The sequence below is a fragment of the Pocillopora damicornis genome, chromosome 10 (genome assembly GCF_964200805.1).
Source record: "Pocillopora damicornis chromosome 10, jaPocDami1.2, whole genome shotgun sequence".
NCBI classification, from domain to species: domain Eukaryota; kingdom Metazoa; phylum Cnidaria; class Anthozoa; order Scleractinia; family Pocilloporidae; genus Pocillopora; species Pocillopora damicornis.
In genome coordinates, this window is record NC_142679.1 from 11,211,563 (window position 1) to 11,230,008 (window position 18,446).

The following is an 18,446-nucleotide window of genomic DNA, read 5'->3' on the forward strand; positions in this document are numbered from 1 at the left end:
TAAACACTTGTCTACTGTGACGTATATATAATTTTATTACTCGTTTGAGTCGAGTTATCTAAGTTGGGTTTACATCCCACATGTGTATGGTATAAAAAAGCGAACTCCCTCATAGAAAACCAAAGAGGTAACGACTTAAAATTGAAGGTATGTCCAGATTCTAAATTCTAAGTTAACAAAGAAGGAAAAATTTTTACTCTGACAGTATGTAATAGTAAGGACCTTCGTTGAATACCTTTTGTAAATATTCAGTTATCAAGTTGCAAGTCACATACAAAAAAAGCGAGGTACAGGTTATCTTGGAGGACAAGAAAGGGAAAATACTAGAACGTACGGGAGAGATGGAAGAGAAAATTTTGTCTCAAAATGGATTACAGCCTTTGATTTCGGAAGCAACGATCATTCAAGTTCAGTTGAACACTCAGCTCAGCTGAAGAAAAATAATTATCATTCCCCTTGAAACAATTAACTGTAAATCATTCAACGATCTATATGCTTGGTTAGAAACTTTAGTAGAGAACACGAAGATAAACAGGAAACCTAAACAGTACATGGCTTGAACCCGGGGGTTGCATTTGATCTTGAAGTCTGATCGAACGGGTGAGCGTCCTCAGTGGCGACTGACGTTTCGACAACCTGAGCTATAGTCGTCATCAGACTATGATCAGAGTCAAGTGGAATACTTAAAAGGAGAGGGACTACATGTTTACCATCATACATTCCAGCGAATCCACTTCACAAACAATCTGCATATGGAATTGTGATAAACATCAGACATTAAAAAGGGTCATAGGGGAATGTTTTCATTTTACGGTTACTCGCGAATCCGAATTTTCAAACAGAGAAATCTGTATCAAGCGGACGCGCTCTGAAGGTGGCAAGAGACTCCAAAACGCCTACTGAATATATTGGCAAAGGACCCAAAAACCAACTTTCCTCTTCACAGTTAAACTAATTTCACCCATGAATTGACCAAAGAGTTGAACTTTAAAATAATGGTATGGCATAACAATCGCTATTATCATGCTAATGTTATGGGGAAATCTCGTTAAACAGGTTCCTTAATAAATTTTTCCATGACTTCAGAGTTTTCTTTTTTGAGATAAGGCTTCTTTGAAGTTTAATCAACTGAGAACTTAACGGCATCATAGTTATGAAATGGCTATATTTAATTTGTTAAAATTCTGAAGATTTGGAAAAATCTATTGCGAAATTTCCCAGACCAAGGTTGTTTATTAAGAAAGGCCATAGGTCGAGTCGTCAAATCACACACTTAAGGCCAATTCTCTTTAGATCAATTGTTCCCCAGGAATTAAAACTCGACCATTGCAGGGTAATGTACAGCACCATAAACTGCTTATCAAGCATCAACATTTATTTACATATGACAATTTACAATGGTGCATTGACTAATAAATGCTTTATGTGCATTTCTAACTTAGAGGGAACAATCTAGTCTGCATGGGCCAGGCCAGTTCTGTTGAAGAAAAAAATTAAACCAGATGTTATGTAAAAAGTAATGTGATTTAGAGTAGTTTTACCAACAGCGGAGTCGGAGCTGTAGAGGAAGTCGTAAGGGCGCTTCCGACCAAGTGAAAACATAAAATCAGAACAGTTTAAAAGCGGGGCCATAAGCTAGACGGCATAGGAGTCAGAAGAATCAGAGCGGTCCTATCTTCTTCCTATGACTCCGATCTAGTGAAACTAAATTTTCAGATTTGCAAGGAAGCAGTAAAACCCAACCTGTCAAAGAACAACCGAGAGTAAGTTCTACAGAAACAGTGGTCGTACGTCGGTGAGGCTAAGGCTATTACAAGTTAAATTGGTTTCATCAAATGAGTCGATAATGTAAATTAGCCACCGTATAGAGTTTTTAAAGCTAACGTTTCAAGCGTGAGCCCTTCGTCAACCAGTTGACGAGCTCTCACGCCATTCGATGGATACGACTTTTAGGGCCTGTTTACATGGAGGTGGGGGACCCCAGGTAGGTGAGGTAACCCACCTAGCCGTGGTCGGAAAACGCGTTTACATGCAATCTTACAACCCCGGGGCACTGGGGTGAGGTTTCTTGAGGTGGTTGTTGCACTTGCAATTAGGGAGTTTGAGCGGAGGCGTCCCAAGCTCACATCTCGAAAAAGACGAAAGATTAATTCTCGAACACATATGTATTTATTCATGAAAGCGTCACGCGTCGTGTTTCGCGAGGAACCGTTAACTTAATGCGTTATACGGAATAGTTTGGGAAACCAAATATGATCGATTTATAACGCTAAATATTCCGAAATGTGAACATTTTACACTCCTTGTGTGTCCGTCGCGGTTTCTAGTGATTTCTGCCATGAGACGGCTAGGAAATGTGCAAAGTTTTAAAACATACATATTTCGCTTTTGAGCTTTTTGCTATGAACGCGACCCCGGCTAGGCGGGTTACCCCACCTTGACACATTTACATGGCAAATTGTCACCCCGGCTGACAGGGTTACCCTACCTAGCAAACCGAGCAACCCGCCTAGGCGGGTCACCCCACCTATCATGTAAACGTGATCAAAATAAAGTAAGAAACTATATGGACAGGCGGGTTACCCTACCTAGGCAGGTTACCTCACCTACCTGGGCTCCCCCACCTCCAGGTAAACAGGCCCTTAATGAAAAAGTTTCATACATCACAAGCGATGGAGTCTGACAAGCGACAGTGGTACTCTACAACTGATTCCGCCGCTTTGATTTTCTAGTAATTGTGTCGCTCTTTCACGTTTCCAGTATAACGACTCCGACGTTACTGAGAATCAGCCACAACGTATAACAAACAACCAAGAAACAAAGTTTCGAGGGCAACTCTGACATTCTAGGGCAATTTTCAAGATATGGGCATGTCCCCACAATGTACAACTACGAGAGAACGAGTTCCACCATTTCATAAGCCTCATTTTTTTTTTGTCCAACTAGCAGCTGAAATCACAGATCTCTGACGAAAGTCCAATTTGGTAGCCTGTTCCAGGTGTTCGGTTTGTAAAACGAAGCGTAATAGTAAATGAAGTGATAGTAGTGGCTGGGTGTAAAATTGAGGGAGGTTTGACATGACACAAACCACCTTTCTTCACTTAGCCGCTGAACGCCCGGAACAGGCCGTTCAATTGGATGATCCCATCTCAAGCGGATGAGGAGCATTAACCCAAAGACTTCATTACATGGGCGCATACATCTCAGGCAACTAAATTTTTTCCATTTCATTTGTTAGTTTCAAACAAGATAAACGTAATAACTCAGCTCATGTTGCCTTACCACTCTCCAATGTGATGTCAACTGGTGTTGTATATCTTTTCAGATACTGTGAAGGTGTGTTGAGGTCTTGTGAGCCTAAAGTGTACTCAATCAGATCTGACAAAGGAAGCAGGTCCTTAAGAAAATAATACTAAAACCACTGATATGTTCCCAGAAATCTTCTGTTTTCTGTGTGTTCTTGCCTTAGATAAGAGAGACTACTTTACAAAAAAAGTTTGTTGCAAGTTATAAGTAAGTCTCTCGCTAAATTCTTTCAAAATAGAACGAGATGTGACAGAGACTATTCATGGGTTGCAAACTGATGATCATCAAGTATCAGGGATGACATTTAAGAACCCTATGTCCAAGTTTTATAGCTCAAAACTTACAGACACCCATATTTGGCACCTGTTTAAATACCTTGTCTTACTAGCAGATCTGGTACTTTTTCAGGTAACTGGTCCATGGTATTTGTTAAGCTGATCTAGAAGTGAAATAACAAGTGATGACTCAGAAAATCACTGGAAATAATTTACTGTAAAGTAAGTTATAAAATGAACTAAGATAAACTTGAAAAGTGCACAGTTAAAACGGGTGTCAGTAGCTTGCACAAACAAATGAATGAAATAATACAATTCAGAAATATCCTTCTAGTCTATGGGAAGGATGTCAACATTCAACCACCATCAAGACAGATGTCAGAATGTGCCAACATGACTGCAAACAACACTTTTAAACAAGTTTCTCTCCTATCAAGTCCATAAAGTCTGCATGGGTACATATTTGTTGGAAAAATTTACACACAAGCCTTATTCACTGTACATTTTCTTAAAAAATTTGCCAACTGATTGTTATTTTTGGTTGATATTCCTTTGATCTTCATGATTGAAAAATTCTTTCTCCTAAAAATTCATCTACTCTCATACAATCCTGCATAATGCATATCAAGTGGGTGCAAAGGGAACAGAAAAATTATCATGTTCATCTGTGTTCAATATAACTTTTCTATCCCTGATGCTCATTCCCTTTCCCCTATCCTGTGCCTTAAACAATAAAAAACTCTAGTCTGCATTATAAGCTGTATATCATGGATTTTTTTGGTACAATTGAATCTAATCAATCAGTGAAAGAAGTCACTGCTGTAAATGAATCATCCCTTTTCCCCACACCATAATAAGGTACTTAAACAAAAACTAAAATTTAAATTTTGAAATGGGAGGAGGCTTGCAGAAAAATAAAGCCAGACTGTCCTATCAATATGTGGCAGAATAGAACTCCAAAGGTCTTTTTGCACTTTAGTCATGCACTTTCTTTCTTCTAATACAGGGGTCATGGAGTGTGCAGATCACAGATCATAGGTTCTGACTTCTTTTAGGGGATTCAAAATTCAGTGGACATATTCCTTGAGAAGTATATGGTAGCATTGATAGTTAAATTTCCTTTCTTTCTGCATGTAGCTTCTAGAAGGACTATTGATGATGCTCTATATTAAATATTCCAACCTTTGGTAGTTTAGCCAAATATTCTGCTAGCTTAATGATAAGTGTTAATGCCTCTGTGACCTGAAAAGATAAAAAGGTTAAAAGGCAAATGAGACCTACGCTGCTGTAATTTATGTCATAAATGAACTTCAGTATCTTCATTAATCTGACTGCAGGTACTTCTCATTGATGGATACCTATGAATTGGTACTTTTTGTCCTGTGCATTTATGAACACCCATCATTGAGTACCATCTGCCTAAAGGTAACTTCCAATTCTACAGGTACCTTCTATAAATGATGAATTACTAAATATGTTGAATATTTCTGCCCATCAATGGTTACCCACTGTATAAATCAGGAGTCGTTGCTTGATAAACAATAAACTCAACGGAACTTTAATCTGGAACAAAGCAATGCTACACAGCCATATTGTCAAACAGACAACAACAACTTGAGCACATGGTCGAACTAAATGTTGATTGGCTGATCCAGACACTTAACATATCGTCACACCCGCATCCACTGATGGCCATTATCTCTAGATGTACAATTGTCACACAATATCATACTGCTGATAAGGGAGAACCTTCTATAGATACATGGACAGATAACTTCCATAAGTTGAAGTTAACACTTGGCATGAAGTCAGCTTACTACCAGCCAGGTATTTTTAATGAAAATGATTTCTATAACTAACCACAACATCGATAGGTTCATTAGTGGTGAATTCCTGCATCCTTGACACAGCAAGATTGAGAGTTCTAAAACTCCATTGTCCAAAGAGACGATTGTTGAGCTTTGATGGGTTAAGGTTACTTTACCTAACTACCCACCATATAAGAACCTCCATTTCCTATTTACTGTTTGTATAAGTACTGAGTTCTCACACAGTTTTATATTTACAAATTAACACCCCATATTTATCATTTGCCAAAATCTTTCAACCCTTTTTATGACAGTTAGCCATAGACTTGATAACCACACAGCTCTAAATTGCCTTTCATTATAATTTTGCAGCTGTTAAGAATGGCTGAAATAATTTGAGTTCCTGCAAGAAGAACCCTACATGATAGTGACCATAAAAATTAATTTCAGTGACCTTCAATTTAGTGAAAAGTCAGGAAGTGACTAATTGCCACTTTTTATTTTTATTCTTACAAATTGTCTACTATGTAGCAACCTTTTGATTGAGACATTTCTCTCTCAGTTATTTCTAAGTAAAAACAAAAAAACTAACCAATCTTCAAAATAAAATTTGCCAAAAGTTTTCAAACTGAATGCTGTCTAATTCTGTAATTATATGATGTAAAAGGATACATCACCAGTACACACAAGTAGTTTTGTATTCAACAGCATACCACTGCAAATAACCCAATGGCATGATTTTCACTAAATGAATAGTCTATTGGACAGTTGGTTGCTTGGTTGCCAAGCCTTTCAACAGGAGTGAGGCTAACGGTGACCTTGTTATAATACAAATGTTGCTGCTTTTCAAATGTAATTTTTTTTTTATCATACAAACAAGATACTGGTCTCTATCACAACAAGGTCACCTTCAGCCTCACTCAAAGGCTTGGTAACTAAGTACACAACTGTAAAATTGCCTACTGGAAACTGAAAAAGAAGGACTTCTGTCCTTTCCTTGCACACATTTCAAAATCTGTCTGTAAGCAAATATTTTCACCAGTTTAATATGTTAATTTACAGATAGTATATTTTGTTTTGTAGTTAATGATCTATTTTGTGACTCAAGTGTTAATGCAGAGGTCAGATTTTTTTCAACTGTACCTGGCACTTTGTTCATCCTCCTCTAACTCTTTGATAACCTTCAGGAGCATGTTATAGGAAGTCTGCAAAATCAATTTTTTTTCCTTGTTTAAATTTTTCAAACCAGTTTGAGGTACCAGTAACTAGAACTATATGAAATAAAAATAATTATTTATTAACATAGAATACATACCAAACACTTAACAAGTCATTGCACCCAAAAGACAGAGGTGTTTAAGAGAGCAATGTCATAATACCAGTGAGCCCCTTTGCCACATTGATTTTTATTCAACTGACTTAACATTATTAACATATCCATTTTCAGGGCTAAATTTATATAGAAACACCCCTTTGGACTGTAGTTCATTCCAAAGTAAAAATAAAGGAGAAACTTTATCTATCATACATGCAAATATAACATTTAGTGTATCAATTTTTTATCTATATAAGTTGAAATACAACATTATCTCCTTTGAATTCAAGGAATTTGATACATGCTCTCACCTCTACAACGTGAATGATATGAACAGGATATATCAAAAGCAGTCCTGTCACTGCCTCTCCATGCACTTGTGTTTGAAGTTCCTTAAAAACTCTTTCATAGTGAGCTTAAAATGATAAGAGAATAAAATAAAGATTTCAAGGCAAGGAGGTTACAAATAAGGCATGAAGAAGTTATATCAAATCGTATTTTTTTTCCCATTAGGGTTCCATCATCTGATAATTGACAACTGTTTGCCTTATCACAACACAAAGTATGTCTATGCATCATACAAAATTTGTAACCAATTCAATGTAAAACATAAAAGTATCAGAGATATTCATTCATTAAAATAATTAGCAATCATCAATATCCTGAACTGTAAGTTAAGAGAGTGTGTACATTTTTTACTATTCTTGAAAATTTGCTTCTTTTAAACTGTTTTGTTCTTTTTTCCTTTGTTCTCTATTAATATGATTATTTTTGGACGGTTAAGAATATATGAAAGTCATATATTTGAACTGCGGATAAAGATGTGAATGAAAGTGATCCTTGCAGTGATGTGCACTACTTAGGCAGTAGTGAAAATAAGGCCTGAAAAAAAATTCAGGCCTGTATGGGATTTGAACCCATGACCTCTGTGATACCGGTGCAGTGCTCTACCAACTGAGTTAACAAGCCAACTGGGAGCTGGTCATGATGGTGGTTCTAAATAAACCAGTGAAGTGATGAATAGACGGTTAAGAATATATGAAAGTCATATATTTGAACTGCGGATAAAGACGTGAATGAAAGTGATCCTTGCAGTGATGTGCACTACTTAGGCAGTAGTGAAAATAAGGCCTGAAAAAAAATTCAAGCCTGTACGGGATTTGAACCCATGACCTCTGCGATACCGGTGCAGCGCTCTATCAACTGAGCTAACAAGCCAACTGGGAGCTGGTCATGATGGTGGTTCTAAATAAACCAGTGAAGTGATGAATAGAGGGTTAAGAATATATGAAAGTCATATATTTGAACTGCGGATAAAGACGTGAATGAAAGTGATCCTCACAGTGATGTGCACTACTTAGGCAGTAGTGAAAATAAGGCCTGAAAAAAAAATTCAGGCCTGTATGGGATTTGAACCCATGACCTCTGCGATACCGGTGCAGCACTCTACCAACTGAGCTAACAAGCCAACTGGGAGCTGGTCATTTATTTGATCAAATATATGACTTTTACTACTGGCTTTACTACTGAATTTTTTTCACTTCATGGGTTTATTTAGAACCACCATCATGACCAGCTCCCAGTTGGCTTGTTAGCTCAGTTGGTAGAGCGCTGCACCGGTATCGCAGAGGTCATGGGTTCAAGTCCTGTACAGGCCTGAATTTTTTTTCAGGCCTTATTTTCACTACTGCCTAAGTAGTGCACATCACTGCAAGGATCACTTTCATTCACATGATTATTTTTGTGGAACAAACAAGAAAATGAAACAAAAACATCTAAGAAGAAATAAACTATTGTCAAATGAGTGATTTTCTTCCTGTTTTTTTTTTTTTTTAAAGAAAAAGGCTTTGAATTTTATTATCCGTTTAAATATTCATCCAATGCTCTTTCTGCTTGATTGCCATAAATCAATTAAAAGAAGGACTGTAAACATTCAGTTGACAAACATCTACTAGCTAATTCCATGCGAGTCAAGCTTAAGCGAGAAAACTAATTAATATTTCTTGCTTAAGTGGGGCTTTAAATTTTGTTGCTTTGGTGTGGCAAACTTTCCAATAAGACCTGATTAGTTTGCTGTTAATTAACAATGATAAGATAAGTAAACTAAAATATTACTTTAAAACTAAATAACCACCTCCAATTTCTTTCCTGTCACTAACATCCTGGCGGATTTTAGACACATAAACTAGTCGGTGAACAAGTTGTTTCTAAAAATAAATTTGGGAAATAAGTTAGCTCGCTTTTCTTATTACCTGCATGAATTGGAAGGAAAATATTACATTGAGGGTTCAAATCGATCTAAAATGAACAAATTGTTTGCCTCAGAATTCCAAGAGAAAAATTAACATCGTATACATTTTAAGCTGTTTACCTTGTTTTGAGCCCTTGTTCGCTCTAGAATGAGATCAAATAAAGATAGCCTTCCTGCATCGAACACCGAATCTTCGTCACCTCCAGGACTTGCCGCCATCTTTATTTCACTTTTTTCATCCTGTTTCCATAGGGACTATGTAAACAAATACTCCTTAAGTATTCCAGCGGTGTCCCAGAAAGCATGCGCGACCGAATCAATCAGGAAAAATAGTAGTTACGAATACAAAAATGTCGTATAGAGACTTGAGAAGTAAGTGAAAATCGGTAGTATTTATTGTTTTTTGAAAGTTTTGAGGTTATACTTCTCACCTGCATTTAAATTTTGCCTGTTCTGGTATGATCTAAATGAAAATAATGGTTGTGTTTTCGCAGATTTCACTGAAATGATGCGTGCCTTGGGTTACCCTCGGCTGATATCCATGGAGAACTTTCGTTCTCCAAACTTTGCTTTGGTTGCTGAAGTCTTGATGTGGCTTGTCAAGAGGTCAAGTAACTATTTTTTTAATTACCCTACAAAAAACAGTTAAACGTCGAGAGAAGGTGGCCAACCAAGCGAAAATAAATTGAACCTGTAAGATTTCAGGTTTATAGGTGATTATAATTAATTCAACGCCACTTAATCGGACAAAGATGAAACGTGAAGGTTTAACTGTTGAATTTCTGCCGAGATCCTTACTTAATTAGTCTTTGGATAACGAAAATACTGGCGAAAACAGTAGATTGCCTTCGGCACTACAACTTTGTTTTGGGGTCGTATGGAAATCTTTCCCCAACTGAGTTTTTATAGATTTCTACATGAAATAAACGAAGAAGCTCTTAAATTTGTTACCTTTCAAGAGTGTAGTACATATAGCCCTAAATATTTGCTCTAAAAGATAAATACTGTTTGTCTATTATGATTGTTATGTGTAATAGTGTGGTTTGATTGTCCAGTAAGTGTAGTCATGAGAAGGACTGTTTTCGGTAGTGGTGACTGACATTTCGACAACCTGACTGGAAGTCATCATCAGAGTCAAGGAAATAGTTGCTGTCAGTTGAATGTGCTTAGTCCAGTTTGCATAAATTGATTGGTCAGTTTTGCTGTGATGTTATTGGCTGTAAGACTTAAGTAGCATAGATTGGTAGTAATTGGTTGGTCTCAATCTGTTAGTGAAGTTAGGTCTTTCTGTTTGGTTTGTTTGTAATGTTAATGTGTGAATGAGTCCTTTGTATGGTGCCTGTAGTGGACCACTGCCTGCACCATACAAACGACTGCTGGCAGTGGTCTACTGCCGGCAGTCGGGAGTGGGGGAGTGAATATTAAGTTACTCATCTAATGCCAAAGAATGTCACATAGTGTAATGATATGATTATGGGCTAAAAATTTATCTGGCATGTTATATATAGGTATGACCCCAATGTGGAATTACCCATGGATGTTGATACTGAACAGGACAGAGTGCTGTTCATTAAATCAGTGGCTCAATTTATGGTATGTTTGACATCATCAGTCTCCAGAAAGTTTTATAAATTTTTATGCCAATCAGTTTTATGAAGTACTGTGAGAGTGGTAGAGGGGTCTCTATGTGATGCACGAATTTTACAGAAATCCAAGGTAAGGTGAGATTTTAAGAGTTCCCTATTGGCTTAATGATAAGCAAAATATACTTTAAAGCACATGTGATGTGCGAATTTTTCTAAAATTGCTATGAGAATTATGATCAGGACTCCTCCTTTTCTGCCCTCTACTGTGTATACCATGTAATTATTACTCTGTTTGTTGACTGAGAAGAATCTAAAACTAGTGCTGAAGTGCAGACATAATAAATACTCCTAACACTACTCATAACTGTTACAATCATAATAATCATTACTAGTAAAATTGAAGATAGAAATAAGAAAGATAGTGTATGAACCCCTCAAGAAATGGGGAATTTCACTTAAAATGATGAACACCTCTGAGATGTTAAGATTGATTTTGAAGTTTCCCAAGAATTAACAGAGGTGAGGTGCTAACCTTTTCAAGCACTGCTTACAATAGGGTACTTATTAAGTATTATCAATGAGTTGATAAAGTAAATTAGCCACCTCAAAGAATTTAAAAGCAGATGTTTCAAGTGTCAGCCCTTCCTCAGAGCCATTTGCTCTGATAAAGGGCTTACACTCAAAACTTCAGTTTTTTTAAAACTCTTTATGGTGACTAATTTACATCATCAACTTGTTGATAATGCTAAGTTACCCTGTTATATTTTCCCACCAATGCAACACCACAGTTTCTTTAGAAATTTACCCCCTTTATCCACTGCTCACAATAGTCACCTGATCTCTTTCTCATACAATATTAGGCAACCAAAGCCCATATTAAGCTAAACACCAAGAAGCTATATGGTGCAGATGGATATGCTGTGAAGGAATTACTCAAAGTTACATCTGTCCTGTACAGTGCTATGAAGACTAATGCTGGAAATGAGGTAGCCTTAAAAGTTATTTACTTAACTCTATTTTATGTTTTTGCTTCAAATAAAACCAGGTTTAATGAGGTTAGTGAGGTTTGAGCATTGTTGAAATGTGCTTATGTTTGTTCCCATTTCAGATTCCCACTTTTCTTTCAGGAGTAAACAGTGACAATGCCATCTTTAAGTTAATACAGTGTAAACATGTAGCCCTTTCCTAGTAGAAAACAGTAGTTTAAGATGTTATAAAAAAACTATAACATTTTGTTTCTTGTTTTTAGGCTGCTGAAGAGTCCAATGTCAATTCCTTGACATTTGATATATCATCAAGAGTAAGTGACCAGAGTTTGGGGTTTAACAGACTCAAGTGTTAAAGATGAAAAGTATTTTGGGCAGGAAAATTGCTATCTGTTGGAATGATGGCACAATACATTTTTTTAACTCGTTAACACAAAGCTTCCATGTTCCTGCAGGTCTGTTCAGTGCTAGATCACAGATGATGATAAAATTTAGTTAAAATCAGAAAAGTAGCACTCAAGATGCAGCCAAGTGTCTCACTGATGTTCTTACCATATTTGATGTCATCAAGTTGTGATTTATTATTGTACAGAACCATGGCATTGTGGAATCTATTTGTTTTATGTAATAATGGAGCAAATAATTGTTAAAATGGTAATGTCATCAATGAGTGTGTTGTCCAGTAGATCATGCGTAAGAACCTGTCAAATGTGAGCATAATTCAGTTCATCAAGACATACAATTCCAATGGATATCATTAGTTTATTCAATGGATGATTTTCATCAACCTATCATTTAAACAAGCATAGCAACTTTTAAATTGGAAACTTATGTGTTATGTTGATGAATGATGGGCATTAGATTAAATAGTGTTCAAGGCCAACTATATTTTGTCTCATTGATTATGCAATACATGGGTAGGCTTGAGAACCATTCATGTTTCTCTTCAGATAACTGATTTAAAGGCATCTCGCCAGCTTGCATCTGAGATAACATCAAGGGGAGCTGCACTTTATGATTTGCTTGGTAAAGAAGTGGAATTAAGGGTAAGTCAGTAATTATTTTTATGGTGTATCTGACCATTAAGTTTAGTTTTGAGGGTGAAATCAGAATGCAACTTGATCTGCGAGTCCCTCAGGTATATCTTCAGAATTTACTCTTGCAAGGGCATCTTCAACGGTGAAAATGTGAATTTTTTAGGATCAGAGATAGGATGTTGATTCAGATCTTTTAAGGATTTTAAGGGTCTTCCCAGTTTAACTTTCATGAACTCTCAAAAATTTTACAGATCACTAAATGAATGTGTGATCTAACAAAGTCTTTTAATATCATTCAAGGTCCCATTAGCTTCATTTCTCCATCATGATAACTTCAATTCCTTGGCTTACGTGGCTTTGTTTAAATATCAGGAACTAAGAACAAATGCTATAGCCAAGCCTCTTGAATTAAATGAGCTGGAAAGCGGTATCAAGAAGAGTGTTGCTGCAGTCAAGGTACTGATGAATCAGAGATCATGTAGGGTACTTTTTTTTATTTTTTAGCTTTCCAAGACATTGTTTCACTAAGTATAACTCCTGCCTAACTGAGAATTTCTCCCAGTGTGGTGGTATGTTTTATAAGTTAAGGAAAATTTTGAAATATTTTCAAGCTTATAGGAGGTGCACCTGTTTGTATGTTCTCCCATTGTTAGGAATGATGATAATGAAAACAAAAATAAGCATTTGAGTTTCAAATGAGTTTTTCATATGAGGTTCAAATCCCGTACGGGCCTGAATTTTTTTCAGGTCCTATTTACAACTACTAGTTTCAGTAGTGTTCTTAGCTGCGAGGATCTTCTAATTTCATCTTTCCACCGCAGTGCAGATATGTGAATTTTCATTTATCTAAATTCTTCATTCACTTGGATGTTTATTTGTACCCAATTCATTGACCAGCTCCCAGTTGGCTTGTTAGCTCAATTGGTAGAGTGCCGCACTGGTATCGCAGAGGTCATGGGTTCAAATCCCGTACTGGCCTGAATTTTTTTCAGGTCCTATTTACAACTACTAGTTTCAGTAGTGTTCTTAGCTGCGAGGATCTTCTAATTTCATCTTTCCACCGCAGTGCAGATATGTGAATTTTCATTTATCTAAATTCTTCATTCACTTGGATGTTTATTTGTACCCAATTCATTGACCAGCTCCCAGTTGGCTTGTTAGCTCAATTGGTAGAGCGCTGCACTGGTATCGCAGAGGTCATGGGTTCAAATCCCGTACGGGCCTGAATTTTTTTCAGGTCCTATTTACAACTACTAGTTTCAGTAGTGTTCTTAGCTGCGAGGATCTTCTAATTTCATCTTTCCACCGCAGTGCAAATATGTGAATTTTCATATATCTAAATTCTTCATTCACTTGGATGTTTATTTGTACCCAATTCATTGACCAGCTCCCAGTTGGCTTGTTAGCTCAATTGGTAGAGCGCTGCACCGGTATCGTAGAGGTCATGGGTTCAAATCCCGTACGGGCCTGAATTTTTTTCAGGTCCTATTTACAACTACTAGTTTCAGTAGTGTTCTTAGCTGCGAGGATCTTCTAATTTCATCTTTCCACCGCAGTGCAAATATGTGAATTTTCATATATCTAAATTCTTCATTCACTTGGATGTTTATTTGTACCCAATTCATTGACCAGCTCCCAGTTGGCTTGTTAGCTCAATTGGTAGAGTGCTGCACCGGTATCGCAAAGGTCATGGGTTCAAATCCCATACGGGCCTGAATTTTTTTCAGGTCCTACTTACAACTTCTAGTTTCAGTAGTGTTCTTAGCTGCGAGGATCTTCTAATTTCATCTTTCCACCGCAGTGCAAATATGTGAATTTTCATATATCTAAATTCTTCATTCACTTGGATGTTTATTTGTACCCAATTCATCGACCAGCTCCCAGTTGGCTTGTTAGCTCAATTGGTAGAGCGCTGCACCGGTATCGCAGAGGTCATGGATTCAAATCCCGTACGGGCCTGAATTTTTTTCAGGTCCTATTTACAACTTCTAGTTTCAGTAGTGTTCTTAGCTGCGAGGATCTTCTAATTTCAAGCATATGAGTTGTTTTGTACTTTGCTATTTCAATTGAATTTTGCTCTAGAAAGTATATTTGAGTAAATTTATTGGAAAAACTGAAGGCTTATTTTTTGGAAGAGTGGATCATGCAAGGAGAGTGGAGGTATGCTTTGGGGGGGGAGAGGAGGGAGTGATCTTAGCCATCCACAGAGTGCTTTCTGGAGCCCATTTATGCAACCAGTAACTTTATTTATAACATTTTAATGTTCAACTACTGGGGAATCATTACAGGAGAATACTAAGTTCCCCCCTCGATTAAGTGCCCTCCTTCTAATAAGCACCCCTCCCACTTTTAGCTGAAATTTTAAGTAAGCATTTGGTTGCTTATTGGAGGAAATGTGGTACATTCCAAATCCCTTCCATTCTTATTGAAGGATGACATAAAGAAGACCAATCAAATGTTGGACAATATTGCTTCTGATGAAGCTAATCTGGAAGCTAAAATAGACAAGAAAAAACAAGAACTGGAGAGGAACCAGAAAAGACTGCGAAGTTTAGAAACTGTCAGGTACAGTTGTTCCCTCTTTAAAATTCAAGAATTGGGCAGTCCATGTGAGGATCAGATTATTAGATGATAAAAGCTGTATGCTGTTTTGTTTGCTGTCTTTTATTTTTATGTTTGAACCTCTTATGTTTGGGTTCAATATTATTCTGGCTTTAAATTCTCTTGTCCTTAATTTAATATGTGGATGTGGTATTGTAAATTGTCTGATAATGTGCTTAAACCAAAAATCTGAAAGAAAATTTTAAAGAACTTGGATGAAATCAAACCATGACAAATACTCAAAATTACAAAAACAAACGAAGGGTCCATGGTAAACCATTGAGAGGTTTTTTGTACTTAATTTAAGTCTTTGCTATATTTCTATGATAAGTTCATATCCCATTGTTAGAAGTGCAATCATTCTATCAGGCTTTTAATTGGTCTAGCAATCTCTAATTGACAAGCTGATATTTTATGAAGAAAAGGTTTTTTTTTTAAATATATTAAGTAGCTACTCTTTTCCAATCTCTGTAGGCCAGCATACATGGATGAGTATGAAAAACTTGAAGAGGAACTCAAAAAAGTATATGAGGTGATTATGTTACTCTTGATTGTTGGCAAGTTTGTTACATTAAAATAACCACTCCTTTTTGTCCCAAACTAAGATCAATATTCACTAAACAAACTGAATTGATAAAGCAATGTTAATTACCCACAAAGAATCCTCTACATTCAGTAGCTTAGTGTTGTTTGATTTGACATCTTTAGTGTAATCTTTGAGCAATGACATCATCCTTGCAAGAATAAGCAGAAGGAAGCCCAAAACAATTTGGGCTTGGACAGGATTTGAAACCCTGCATCTCAGATACTAAGTGAATGCTACTTAACCAAATGAGCTACAAAGCCAGATGTTGGGAGCTGGCCAAATTTTAGAAGGTTCTTCTTTCTCATAAGGGAATCTGATCACAGTTTTTTAATGAAATAAATTTCATTTCAGACTTTCATGGAAAAGCATCGCAATTTAGCTTACATGGAGCAACTACTGGAAGACATTAACAGGGCTGAGAGAGACAGATTTGAGGTTAAAAAAAGCATATAATTATTGTTGATTTTAAACTGTTGTAGTTTTTTTTCAATTTACTGTTTGATTTAGGCCCACATAATTCCTCAGCTGTAAAGTTGAGGAGGCAAGCATTTTAATTTGCTTTTGATTGGTCAAACAAACAAATCTTTGTTCAAATCAGAGGAGCATTTGAAAGTTAGTGTAGCCAATTAATCCATTCACTCTGTAGATCTCATTAGTAATTTTCCTTATTGTCTACCATACATTTCTTGCAATGTTAGCTTAGAGAATTTGGTATTAGATCAACTAAAAATCCCCCTGTTGATATTTTTCTTTATTGTCATCACTTGTCTGCTTGAGTATAGTATTGATATTGTAAGGAGAAATTCTGTTGTGGTCACTCATGGGAGTTTAAGGCTAAAACAAGGTGATGTTTGACTTTTGCTTATTCATGATCCTTTAGATTGCTTAACCAACCAACAGTAGCCCAAAGTTACATGAAGGCAAATCAGAATGTGCCATTAATTTTTCTGTGTTGTTTATTAAATTATTTTCACTTTCTTTTAGGAGTCTGAAGCAACAATCAGAAACATGCAAACTGCAGACCATGGCCAAGGGATTGACGCTGGAGATGAACTGGGAGATTTGGATGGTGGTGACGATGATGATGAAATTGTTGTTGAGGCAAGCAATACAAGACAGGCTACCAGACCACAAGGTGAATGACTGTCATCGGTGACGCAAATTTCCCACTATGTGTTTGTGGCTAATTATTAATTGTTATTGTTGACATGAGACAAAAAAAGCTACGAGGGTTATATACTAAGCTCTGAAAATTGCATATCTATCTAACATCTCGGTCTGAATCATTTCGATAAAGCTAAATGAAATGTTAAACGACGCATTTGTGGTATTTCTTCGCCTTCATGGCCTCCGGCCAAAAGTAATTTCGCAGAAAGACGCTACAAATGGCCCACAAGGACAGAAAAATATCACAAATGCATAACCCTCATAGATTTTGTTCGTCTCATGTCAACAATTATTAACACGAACACATTTTATAGTATGGTCTCCCTGTGATCATACAACAGATGTCAAGCACGTGACGTGATGTCTCTAAGCGCTGGAAATTTCAACTGATAAGCGCGGGAGAAGGAGAGTTACCTCGTACCCCGCTGAGTAGATTAATTTCTTATTGGTTTAGACAAAGGTTACCATGGCATGTTGCGCAGTGTTATCCCAACTTACTTCATTGAGTTTGGGCCTTTCCGCATCCGCGAAAAGCTATTTTGTTCAGACAAATTTGCTGTCACCACCAACATTTTAAGAGTGCGAATGGTTTATCACGACTTGACAAATTTTGGCCAAAAAGCGGACAAGCCTTCAAACGCGCCGCCGATACAATTTTTCCTGGGTAAACACTGAACAAAAGCGACTGAGTGTACAAAACCATGCTAAACTTATTGATCATGTCTCGTGGAAGCTACAACCAGCATGTAATTGAACTAAAATCAGTTTAATAGAAAGGAAAAAATGTCTTTCGTTTCAAACCTCGGGGATTCTAAAATGTTGAAAACGAATTAGGGTAAATCCTGGAAATTGGACTTGGAATCCTTTGGCAACTATGCTGGCCGGTCCTAGGAACAGATCAGGCGCTGACGGAATTTGACGGCTTTGAAATTTTGAAAGCGGATGCAACAGACGAAACAAAAATTAGTCACGATAAAATTTTTCCTTTGATTTTGTCGGGACAATTCTAGTTTTGTCCGCTAGTGGGGAAAGGCCCTTACTTACAATGTGTAGTTTACGTATGGATAATGTTTTTGTTTTGCTGTCTTTTCAGCTGCCGAAGCTGGTGGTCGAGTCTTCGGTTCCATGGGAGGAGGGCTTGATTCTGATGAAGTGAGATCTTTTCGTTGTTGTTGTTTTGCCATGAATTTTCCTTCATAGATTGGTTGTCACATCAAGCCTTCTCCAACTTTCATTTTACGTCGGCTCAGCCTCAGTTGTACATAAATTTTTTTTTATGTCTTTTTCAGGATGAAAGTGGTTCACTTTCTTCAGGAGAGAGCGACATTGGTGTTGATGACGATGAAGACGAACTTCTCGATGATGACGATATGGAAGATGGCCGCGGGGAAGGACGGGACGACGGCTCTCAGGCTAACAGTCTTAATGACAGTGATAATGACTTCTAAACTAACTAAAGAAAGCTTGTATATAGTTTGACGTCAAATAAAGACGTTACGTGAAACCCAAAGTAGTTACCATTTTGCCT

The 18,446-nt window shown here is 37.0% G+C and overlaps 2 protein-coding genes across 2 annotated transcripts; one reads left to right on the forward strand and one right to left on the reverse strand.

The window, feature by feature from the left end:
* Positions 1–1,357: 1,357 nt before the first annotated feature.
* Positions 1,358–9,221, reverse strand: LOC113680333 (testis-expressed protein 47). The gene is made up of 10 exons (XM_027197348.2): positions 9,076–9,221; positions 8,839–8,911; positions 7,016–7,119; positions 6,533–6,594; positions 6,062–6,104; positions 5,442–5,540; positions 4,764–4,823; positions 3,682–3,745; positions 3,283–3,378; positions 1,358–1,477 (listed from the first exon to the last, which is right to left on the reverse strand). The coding sequence occupies exons 1-10, from the start codon at positions 9,172–9,174 to the stop codon at positions 1,434–1,436; spliced, it is 744 nt and encodes a 247-aa protein (XP_027053149.2). The 5' UTR covers positions 9,175–9,221; the 3' UTR covers positions 1,358–1,433.
* Positions 9,195–18,428, forward strand: LOC113680331 (intraflagellar transport protein 38). The gene is made up of 13 exons (XM_027197347.2): positions 9,195–9,327; positions 9,450–9,561; positions 10,464–10,548; positions 11,402–11,527; positions 11,791–11,841; positions 12,478–12,573; positions 12,937–13,020; positions 14,996–15,129; positions 15,640–15,697; positions 16,103–16,186; positions 16,736–16,886; positions 18,012–18,070; positions 18,208–18,428. Exons 1-13 carry the CDS (start codon positions 9,306–9,308, stop codon positions 18,364–18,366), a joined length of 1,221 nt encoding a protein of 406 aa, XP_027053148.2. The 5' UTR covers positions 9,195–9,305; the 3' UTR covers positions 18,367–18,428.
* Positions 18,429–18,446: the final 18 nt, after the last annotated feature.

Coding starts and splice junctions, on each gene's coding strand:
- LOC113680333 (XM_027197348.2), bottom strand. CDS start 9,174: ATGGCGGCAAGTCCTGGAGGTGACGAAGATTCGGTGTTCGATGCAGGA. Junction 4,824..5,441: donor ATGAACCTATCGATGTTGTG/GTTAGTTATAGA, acceptor TTATCTTTTCAG/GTCACAGAGGCATTAACACT. Junction 3,379..3,681: donor AGATCTGCTAGTAAGACAAG/GTATTTAAACAG, acceptor TTCCTTTGTCAG/ATCTGATTGAGTACACTTTA.
- LOC113680331 (XM_027197347.2), top strand. CDS start 9,306: ATGTCGTATAGAGACTTGAGAA. Junction 11,528..11,790: donor AGACTAATGCTGGAAATGAG/GTAGCCTTAAAA, acceptor TCTTGTTTTTAG/GCTGCTGAAGAGTCCAATGT. Junction 16,187..16,735: donor CTGAGAGAGACAGATTTGAG/GTTAAAAAAAGC, acceptor ACTTTCTTTTAG/GAGTCTGAAGCAACAATCAG.